At 41.3% G+C, this 10,133-nt stretch overlaps 2 protein-coding genes across 2 annotated transcripts; one reads left to right on the forward strand and one right to left on the reverse strand.

Moving 5' to 3' along the window:
* The first annotated feature begins 237 nt into the window (after positions 1-237).
* On the forward strand, positions 238-5,735 carry LOC116220069 (leukocyte elastase inhibitor-like). The gene is made up of 7 exons (XM_031565447.2): positions 238-343; positions 1,743-1,952; positions 3,759-3,880; positions 4,077-4,194; positions 4,332-4,474; positions 4,555-4,722; positions 5,047-5,735. Exons 2-7 carry the CDS (start codon positions 1,751-1,753, stop codon positions 5,458-5,460), a joined length of 1,167 nt encoding a protein of 388 aa, XP_031421307.1. The 5' UTR covers positions 238-343; positions 1,743-1,750; the 3' UTR covers positions 5,461-5,735.
* A 3,272-nt stretch (positions 5,736-9,007) lies between these two features.
* On the reverse strand, positions 9,008-9,786 carry LOC122132802 (zinc finger CCHC domain-containing protein 14-like). The gene is made up of 2 exons (XM_042707438.1): positions 9,479-9,786; positions 9,008-9,072 (listed from the first exon to the last, which is right to left on the reverse strand). Exons 1-2 carry the CDS (start codon positions 9,669-9,671, stop codon positions 9,008-9,010), a joined length of 258 nt encoding a protein of 85 aa, XP_042563372.1. The 5' UTR covers positions 9,672-9,786.
* Between the last annotated feature and the right edge of the window lie 347 nt (positions 9,787-10,133).

Raw genomic sequence — 10,133 nt, forward strand, 5'->3', positions numbered from 1 at the left:
CATGACCTTCTTGCTGTGAGGCGGCAGTGCAAGCACCTGAGCCACCATGCCACCGTGCTGCTAGTAACAGAATTTGTCTGTGGAATACGCCAAAATCTAAAAAAACTCCTGTGGCAATATCCTGCCAGATCAACTCTTTATCCTTGAAGAACACAGTTAATGAGTACCTCTAGTAGTTCTCAGGAAATGTCTGAGTTGCATTAGCCAACCTGTTCCATGGAAAAGGGGAGAGGCTGAGCATGCAGTGGAATATAAATTTGGGAAGTGAGGTGAGAATGACATTCACATCTCTGCGTTGGTGGTGAGAAATCACTTGATACCAGAAGCGAAATACATTTTAACGGTAAGTTCTACTGACTTTAAGTTTTTTACGTATCTGTACTTTATTTAAGTAAAAATAATAGTGCATACTTTTTACTTTTACTTCATTACATTTTGCAGCTATTATCTATACTTTTTACTCCACTACATTCTACAATATGTGTCGTTACTCGTTACATTTTATGAACACATTTTCGCCAAAATGTTGCCTACACAGAAATATGGATTGCGTTGCTGTTTTGGAAGTTTAAACCAATCAGGTGGCTCTATCTGCTCCAATGACAGCAGAGTGCGCGTTTGGCAGCAGCGCAAGCGGTAGACTTGCCTTTTGGCTAAACATTCAACAGACAGCCTGACAAACTGCCTAATCATTCAACATGGATCCAGAGTCAGCCTCGACCCTCTGATATGAGCCACCCTAGCCCTATTTAAAAGACATATTCGAGTTCAGAGGCCCCAAGAATGACTCGTGGAGGTTTCAGTGCGTTTCCTGTCTGCCTCAAAAAAAGGAGTTGCTAGCCTTCAAGAATTCACCTTCAAATTAAAAGAAGCATGACGGATAAGCGAAATTCTTGCTAAGTTAATGTCCCTGACTTTTGCATATTATATATATTTAATTTGGTTACTGACATGATATAATACTGTTATCTAGCGAAATACATGTTGACATACAGCAATAGCATCAAAATAACATGATTGTACCATAATTATTCATGTAACGTAGTGGTAAGATAAAGCTGGTAGGTTAAACTATGTCAAGCTAGAGTGAAGATCTGCCTTTTTTATTGACTGGTTATTGCCTGGCATGCAAACTTAATGCCTAGTCTTGGGTTACACATTATTATGTTTTTTCCTTTTCTGCAATCAATAGAGCATAAAACTCTGCATTGACCAGTTTTACAATTACATTTGTACACGTTTACAATTAAATAAAAGATTTAAAGATATCGCATGTGGTCTTCATTGGTTAGGCTTAACAGTATTAACGTTGCAGATACTCCCTGGTAGATAACTTGTCATCTGCAGAATTGTAAATTCGAGTGTGAACAGTATTACAGAGAGTAAGCACAATAAGTACACCAACCTTTCCAATAAACAAATGTTGTTGCTTATAATTATTACTATTAGTGACCTCTGTAGAGGCATAAGTATTACCAGTAGCTATATCTGCATTCTTTATCAAAATGGCACAGCTTAGACATTGAGAGACAACCCATTGCTTGAGTACTTTTACTTTTAATACTTAAAGTACATTTAAAAGTAAGTACTTTTTACTTTTACTTAAGTAGGATTGTTGATGTAGTACTTCTACTTTTACTAAAGTATATATTTTGCTGGGTACTTGTACTTTTACTTAAGTACTAAACTTCAGTACTTCCTCCACCACTGCTCATATGACTCCTTTATCCCATTCCCTATAGGTCAGACAATGGAGGCACTGGCAGCAGCAAACGCAAACTTCTCTCTTGAACTTTTCAAGAAAATCACGGAGATCACGAAGGCCAAGAACACCGGCAATGTGTTCTACTCACCATTCAGCATCTCTTCTGCATTGGCCATGGTCTCTCTCGGAGCCAGGGGAAATACTGAAGTCCAAATTCTTGAGGTGAGTTCACAATGCACACAGTTCAGTGAAGCCATGGATAGCTTCACTCAGGGCAACTGCATTCAGTGCATGATGTACAGTGGCGGTTCTAGACCATTTTTACTAGGGGGGCCAAGGAGGGGCCAGTATTTAACGAGAGGGGCACATCAAAATTGTAAGATTTTTTTAACCAATAGTAGCTAGGTAGTCATATATAATAATATATAGTAATAATATAATAATAATATTATAATAGTATTGTTTTCTGTTTATAGTTTCTTTAAATTTAGACTTTTTGAATGTAGTATTTTCTAATTCTAGTGGTTGGTTAGCACTTAGCTGGCGAACAGTCATGACAACGAACATATCGTCATACAAAATTGCCCCACCAGAAATGTCTGTGATAGCACATCTAAATGAGACAGAAGGACAGCGATATTTGGAAAAGGCATTGATTATTGGCTGCGATCCATATTTATTAACTTCAACTTTATTTTGTCCCTTAAAGTCTGTAAAGCGTCTGCCCCAACTTTCTTTTCCTGACATTTACATTTATCTTGTACATAATCCATCTATTTTAGTTATTTTAGTGGTGGTTAAGAGTGCCAATATGGGCTGACGAGATGTAGCTAAAGCCTTTAGTACTGTAAAGGGCAAAACAGCTCGCTAGCTATTAGCACTCTAGTTTGCTCAGGAGAGTTTAGCTTTAATAAGACACAGTAATTATTCACGATTGTATCAACGTGCTGCATTTCACTTAACAGGTCAGTCATTCCCTAAATCTTTTGGAATAGAAAGAAATTGTATATCTGGGTTTCTTAGGCGACAGTTGTCGCATCCAACAGCAAAACATATCCCGGGATTTTTTACTTTCTGTGGGTTGTGACCGACGCACAGCCAGACTACTGCGGCCGTGTTGGACACAAATATGGCGACGCTTAGACACAGTGACGTCACATGGTATCCACGAATAGTAGTTGCTGAGCTCTCCTTCACCGACGAGCACCACACCTGGCAGACTACAGTGTTTGGGTGCGCCGCTTTAATTTACCCGTGTAGAACGTTGCGTCGCATTTGTTCCGCTTTTGGCGCTCGGGTGTAAAATCATAATGAATTCATAATTTTTTATTTAGTCAGCACGGGGTGGCCACAGGGGTGGCCAGGGACATGTCTACGGGGGCACGGGCCACCCCAGGCCTCCGTGTAGAACCGCCACTGATGATGTAGATGATAAGTGAGCACAGAATATAGTAACAGAACACTTATTAATAATACTTTTACCTTTTTTGTAGGTTAATGTTACCTGGCCTATACTTATAGTCAATGACGATTACCCGTATACAGAAGCCACGTTTTAAAAATATTTTATTAAACGGAGACAATTCGTTTGGATAGTGTGTTTTGCTTTTAACTGAGCAAAATGATGCTGGCAGACATGAATGCGTAAAGAAGCTTAAATGTTTCCTTTCCTTATCTCCTTTAGTATAGGGTACACTGGAGCATCCTTTATGAATGGAAAATAGATAGTATCGCCCCAATTCCTTGCGACATCAACAAACAATCGATCAACAACCGATCAACGTGACCCAAGCCAATAACATCCACCTTTGCATAATTAGTAGCCTAGTATATGTGCAGTCGGATTCTCTTTGCACCGTGGCGGTTGTCTTTGCCAAAGTCCTTATAAATTGTACTTCACATCTTTCCTTGATCTCATGACGTTTTCAAGGAAAAGTGTAGGAAAAGACGATAGAAAGATCCATACGACCTTTAGTTTTATCGGCACAATATAACTGAACACTTATCAATAATCCTTTTTCATTTTCTCTAAAGACCCTGAACCTTAACAAAGTTGAGGGTGATGTCCATGTTGCCTTCAACAAGCTCTTCGCTGAACTCAACAAAGAAGGAGCCCCATATGCATTGAGTCTGGCCAATCGCCTCTATGGAGAGAAGACCTACAAGTTTGTTGAGGTAAGACCATCTGCTTCACACAGACAGCACAGTCACTGGCATGTGGCATGAAATGTAACATTGATCAACACTTTTCCATGCCAGTAAAGGAAGCAGGAATTTGAGTGTGTTAGTGCCAGAAAAGTATGGCCTCTATAGTTCTGACCTGACTTTGATCAAGCCATCATTCCTTGTTTTTTTCCCTCCCATTCTTCAGAAATTCCTTGCTGACACTAAGACACTCTACCTTGCCGAGTTGGAGGCTGTTGACTTCATCTCAAATGCAGAGGCGGCCAGAGTAAAAATCAACAAATGGGTGGAGAAAAAGACACAAGGTAATCATCAATCAGTGCTGAAACCCAAACAGCATAACCTTACATACAAAACACCTCTTTTTGTACCTTTCTGTCACTGCCGTAAAAATGAAACAGCTGTTCTTATTCGTTTTCGTATTGATCCATCTATATTGTAGAGAAAATCAAGGATCTGTTGGCTAAAGGGGATGTGGATGATGAAACAAGACTTGTGCTGGTAAACGCCCTCTACTTCAAAGGCGACTGGGAGATGAAGTTCTACAGTGACTACACCACTGAAGTACAATTTAAGATCAACAAGGTAATGGTTGTCAAAAACAGTTGATAATGAACTCCCCTCCCATGTGCTTGTGTGTATTAAGTCCTTGTGTCTGTTTGCAGAATGAAAGTAAGCCTGTGCAAATGATGCATCAGACGGCTACATTCCCCTTTACCTACGTCCCCGATGTCGACTGCCAGATTCTGGAACTCCCCTATGAGGGTAAAGACATGAGCATGCTCATTATGCTCCCAAACAACATGGAGGACAACACCACTGGACTGGAGAAGGTAAAACAGTGACGTGCACAGTAATGCTAGATGGGTTGGTGCAAAGTATCTAACATAGAACTGAATGAACATTAGATGAAATATCTCTAACCTATTATCAGCCTAACCTAACCTATTAGAGGTTATAGTTTATGTACGTAAGTGTTTTTGTCAACTACAAACTAATATTTGAATGTTCAAACTTGAAAAATTAAGCATATAGTCCTTTTCGTCAGCTGTGCTAGCTATGTAACAGAGGGTCCAACCTGGATCATTAGAGATTCAGACATTCAGATACCCAGTCCTTGCTCTGATATATAACCTCTCTCTTTGCCACTCCCTAAGCTGGAGCAGATGCTCACGTATGACAAACTTGTGGAGTGGACCAGGCCTGACATGATGCACACCGTGGAGGTCCAGGTGGGTCTCCCCAGGTTCAAGCTGGAAGAGACCTATGATCTCAAGGAGATCCTGGTCAGCATGGGCATGGTGGATGCCTTTAGCCCCAAGAAGTGTGACTTCTCCGGCATGGCGCCCTGCAGCAACTTGGTTCTGTCCAAGGTCGTGCAGAAGTCCTTTGTGGAAGTGACCGAGGAGGGCACTGAGGCAGCCGCAGCTACAGCTGTCACAGCTACACTAATCACTAGCAGTATGCCTCTGATACAAAAAATGTTCAGGGCGGACCACCCCTTCCTCTTCTTCATCCGACACAACCCCACACAGAGCATCCTCTTCTATGGCCGCTACAGCTCCCCTTAAGCTGAGGCTAGAGTGGTAAAGAAGTCTACATAGAAAGATGTCTCAGGAATGTCTGAAGAGATCCTGTGTCTGACTAACTACCTGTAACCTAAAGTCTTACTATAAATTCGAATTTTTCTTCTCATTGGAAAATAGTCTTATACTGGATGCTTTAAGAATGTTACTCTACCTAACTGTATGAACCTGGGAGAGCCAGTTGTAACACGAGCACTTCTTGCAGCCAAAAACATTAAAAAAATCCATATGTGGTTATTGACTTGTTATACCATGTCACATGTCAAATAAATCTACTGGAAACATAGTGCCATTGTCTCAGTATTTGTGCTTTAAGGGGAAAAAACAAATGATGTTTTAACTAGTGCTGTCAAACGATTAAAATATTTAATCGCGATTAATCGCATTTATGTCATAGTTAACTCAAAATGAATCGCGATTAATCGCAAATTTGTATCTATTCTAAATGTCCCTTCATTTATTTATTTTTTCCATCATTTTATTTTTATTTGAATGCCCTTATCAACATGGAAAAGTGGATTGGCTTGCTTTATGCAAATGTTTTATTTGATTCAAAACCAACATTGCCAAACAGGGCAGTAGAAAATAAAATTATAAAGTGCACATTTCAGGTAAACAAGGACTCAGCCTATAGTGCAGTTAAACCATGGCTTAATATTTTCTTTTTTTCAAGTTTGCTGGGAACATAGCAGTCAGGCCTCTTATTTCAGAAACAATGAACCGTAACAGTTAGGTTACCAATAAAAGGTAAGCCTACTACTTCTTTGCTTTCAGCCAGCTGCCTGTTGACATTTTCAGACAACAGTGAAGCTCGCTTCTTTTGCACAACACAACTTTTAAAAGTAAACTTTCCATTCAGAAGCTTTTTATCATCCATTTCGCCGTATCGCGCTCACCATTCACTCAACCCGTAACGTTAACCTACTACACAGTTTGCGAGGCCAAAAAGAACGTTAATCTAAAAAAATAAATAAATAAATAAATAAAAAATTATAAAAAAAAAAATTCGCGTTAATCTCGCGATAAAAAAATTAACGGCGTTAAAATGGGTTTGCGTTAACGCCGTTAATAACGCGTTAAACTGACAGCACTAGTTTTAACACATATTGCCTCAGCGTCACTTGTTTAATAATGGTTCATTTGACTAGCAAGTACGGTCCAGCAGTAGAACTCACACTCCAATAGAATCAGTCAGATGCAGCGAGAATTATTGCAAGGGACTGCGTATTTAGAAAAACTGCTGAGAATTGTCCCTGTAGTTCACCAGTGCTGGTTAGGTCAAAACGTTTGCTTCTGAGGTATATATATATATATTCGTATGTCTCGAAATACGTTTCTTACTGTAGTTAAATAACTAAGTTTGTGTCCGGGAGCCATGCTAGGGCTTCATTGTTCAAAGTAGACAGTGCCTGAGGACATGGGCACTGGTACTTGGTGCAGCCGTTGATGATGTGATCAGCAGTTTGCTCCGGGGCCCCACAAGGTTTGTAAGTTGTTGTATGTGTTGACAAACAAGAGGTAAGAGATAAACAAGTGTACATGCTGCATGAGTGGTGCACTGATGCGTAAGTTTGATTGGATTAAAGTCATTGCATTAAGACTGGAAATCTAACTCCAAGACAAGGTCAAGGCAGTTACATTTTGTATGTATTGCTGATAATTCCAGGGAGAAAAAAAAAAACATCAACAATTGGCATAAAATCCAAATCATCCTAGAAATATATTTGACCTTTCCAGTACATAATGACATTTAGATATCAAAGAATACAGTAAACACACAACTGAAGGTAACAGTTTACCTTGTACACAGTACAGCATTTTTTAACCATTAAAAAGTTTGACAAGTATAACTGGCAGATTTATGTGTACAACAATCCCATGAGATCGCAAGGTTCATCCAACAACATCAACTTAATGTAGTGGTCCACCTTTTACCATGTAAGCATTTTGGCCTTCTTGTGTTTCAGTACAAAGTCCCACTATGCAGATTGATGTTTAGTGTAATTGTAAAACTATGTTTCTGTTGTTGTTGTTCTTCTCTTCAAGCAAAATAGGTTTACAATTTCAGCAGTCACTTCAGAACATTTTAAGAAAATCCTTAAGCACTGAACTGAAATATTAACTGCTCACCAAAATAATCGCACTCAGAAACCTAACCTGGAGTAGCCTACGAGAGTAATGTCAGTGTTCTCCTTCTCTTGCAAGTTTTCTTTCTGACAGTGACAGTAGCGCTCATGTTCATTACGATCCTATTCCATTTTCCTTATCGAGTCTAACTATGCATATGTTTCTTAAAATTGGCATGACCTGCTATGAGTCTACTAATCTAGGCTTTGTCCTTGGTGAAACCAGAGTATATCATAGTTGCACGAGAGAAAAAAAACACCATCAAAACAAAACACACAAACAAAAATAAGGAAGGACAAACAACGAGGCTGTAAAGTGAACAGTGGGTAAAAAAGAGCAATTAAAACGAACAGAATGACACTTCTCTAGAGGGGAAGCTACCGCATCGATACAAACAAGCCGACGGAGCTACGCTTGAAAGTCAACACTGACTGGCGTTAGGGAGAGCTGTGATACCCAATGGCACCATCTAGTGGCAATACAGCACAGTGCATCGTCTGAGGCCTACTGGATGGGATTACACAGTAGTTAGTCAAATTTGCCGAGTGCTGTTTGTCATTGCGAGAACCTTGAACTCAGTTTTGCTGAGGGTAGTCTTTGTAGAACCCTTACTTGATATAGTGCTTATTGCCAAAACGAGAAAAACAATTAACAGCAGCTATTTTTCACTATGACATGATGAAAACATGATAAAAGAAACTTTGTAGTTGGGAATTCACATTATGTAGACTGGAAATGCGCTCAAATGTTTTTGAAAACTGAAATTCCTTAGCACAAAGAAGTTTAAACTGTTGTACATTCAAAACACTGCAGCAAAAGGGAAAAAAGGAAACAAAATTCTATTTCCCCCTTTTTTGTTGTATTTTCTTTACTGTATAATTCAACATCAACAACAATAATACAAATGAACCAAACATAGTTTTCTTTTCCAGAGCATAAATATACAATTGTAAAAAAGGTAGGAAACCCTTGACTTAGACCACTATGGATCTCCCTTTTTAAATCAATGAACAAATCATTTCAAAAACCTTTCATACTCGTAGGAGACACATATGCCTTTTGTTATTTTCTTTTTTAAACATCTTTAAAAAATAAATTAGTAAACATAAGCCGCTGTCTTGGGGCGAGTCTTCAGTGCAAAATACCAGAAGCCACTTGGAAAGAGTCCCTACATGAAGCAAGACAGCTTCTCTCTCTCTCTCTCTCCCTCTTGTGTACAAACAAGGAGGCACAAGTATTCACGCTTGCCAAGTCTTTAGTCACACCTGAAGAAATGCAAAGATGAAATGGCGGGACAGGAGTGGCGGTGAGATGAAGAGCTCAGCCGATACCCCCACCCTCCTAATATAGTGTTTACGGGTGGATTGCCAACGTCCAACAGGAGATGTTTGGTGGGTGCAGCGACTCATCCTTCCGTGTTGTCTAGTGCTTCAGAATTGTGAGAGGCGACGTACTGTAGCCGGAAACCACCTGGAGTGACAGAGAGTAGCAAGAGTGAGTGAGATCCAAATTGTGAAATCTTTTATAGGCATATACTGTATATGTGTGAAGGATTCATTTGTCATCATAGAATAATCCTGGAAGGTCCTGCCTAGAAGCTGCTAAGGGGCCTAAAATTCTTCTGGAACATTCTGAACCACCATCTTTGGATGAAGAGCTCTCTGTGCACTTTTTGCCAGAATACAGATTATAGAGGCTTTATTTAGAACCCTCAGAAAGAAAGGGCATTACAGAGGAGTTTTCAAATAAATCCCTTGTTCTTCAAGGCTGAAAAGGTTCCAAAATAAATCCCTTTAGGGTGTTTCTATGTGAAACCAAACAAACCACAGTTTATACGGATGTACAGACTAAAGACATGAAGCGCCTTGAAGGCTACCTTGCTGTGTGGCGTCAATGGAGGGCTGCTTGCAGTCCTGTGCAATGTGCCCGGTGGTGCCGCAGTTGTAGCAGGAGATGTTGCCATTCTTCTTGTTGATGCCCCCCACGCCCGCCATGGCCACGCCGGCACCCTGCATGGAGCCCATGGTGGTTGGGTACACCTGCGGGTAGAAGCCCCTGAAGGCCGCCATCTGCTGAGGTAGCTGTTGCTGCAGAGGGAGGAGAGTGGGAAGATGTGTGGCATCTGCTGGAAAACCTGCCTCGCCGGCGCCATCTGGTGGAAGTAGTAACTGGACACGTGGCCGCCGCCGCCACCCCCACCACCCCCACCACCACCACCACCTCTGCTGCCACCGCCACCACCCCACCACCACCCCCACCCCCACCCCCACCACCACCCCCACCACCCCCACCACCACCACCACCCCTGCTACCGCCGCCGCCACAGCTGCCACGGCAACCGCAAGCGCCGCAGCCCATAGGCTGTTGCTGCTGGGGGTGAGGAGGGCCGTGCTGCTGTTGCGGTGGTGGTAATGGCTATTGTTGATGCTGGGCGAGGCTGTTGCCACCACAGGTGCTGCTGTTGATGTACGAGGTGCTGTCACTCTGTGCCATACTGTGCCTTAGGGCGGGGCTCGGGCTTGGGGCAGGTC

This window comes from Clupea harengus, chromosome 3 (genome assembly GCF_900700415.2).
Source record: "Clupea harengus chromosome 3, Ch_v2.0.2, whole genome shotgun sequence".
NCBI lineage: Eukaryota > Metazoa > Chordata > Actinopteri > Clupeiformes > Clupeidae > Clupea > Clupea harengus.

What these genes read in the sequence shown, in the direction of transcription:
- LOC116220069 (XM_031565447.2), top strand. Translation starts at nt 1,751, where the DNA reads ATGGAGGCACTGGCAGCAGCAAACGCAAACTTCTCTCTTGAACTTTTC. An exon ending in AGACCTACAAGTTTGTTGAG is followed by an intron (nt 3,881 to 4,076) that starts GTAAGACCATCT and finishes CCCATTCTTCAG; the next exon opens with AAATTCCTTGCTGACACTAA. An exon ending in TACAATTTAAGATCAACAAG is followed by an intron (nt 4,475 to 4,554) that starts GTAATGGTTGTC and finishes GTCTGTTTGCAG; the next exon opens with AATGAAAGTAAGCCTGTGCA.
- LOC122132802 (XM_042707438.1), bottom strand. Translation starts at nt 9,671, where the DNA reads ATGGCGGCCTTCAGGGGCTTCTACCCGCAGGTGTACCCAACCACCATG. An exon ending in CATTGACGCCACACAGCAAG is followed by an intron (nt 9,073 to 9,478) that starts GTAGCCTTCAAG and finishes CTGTCACTCCAG; the next exon opens with GTGGTTTCCGGCTACAGTAC.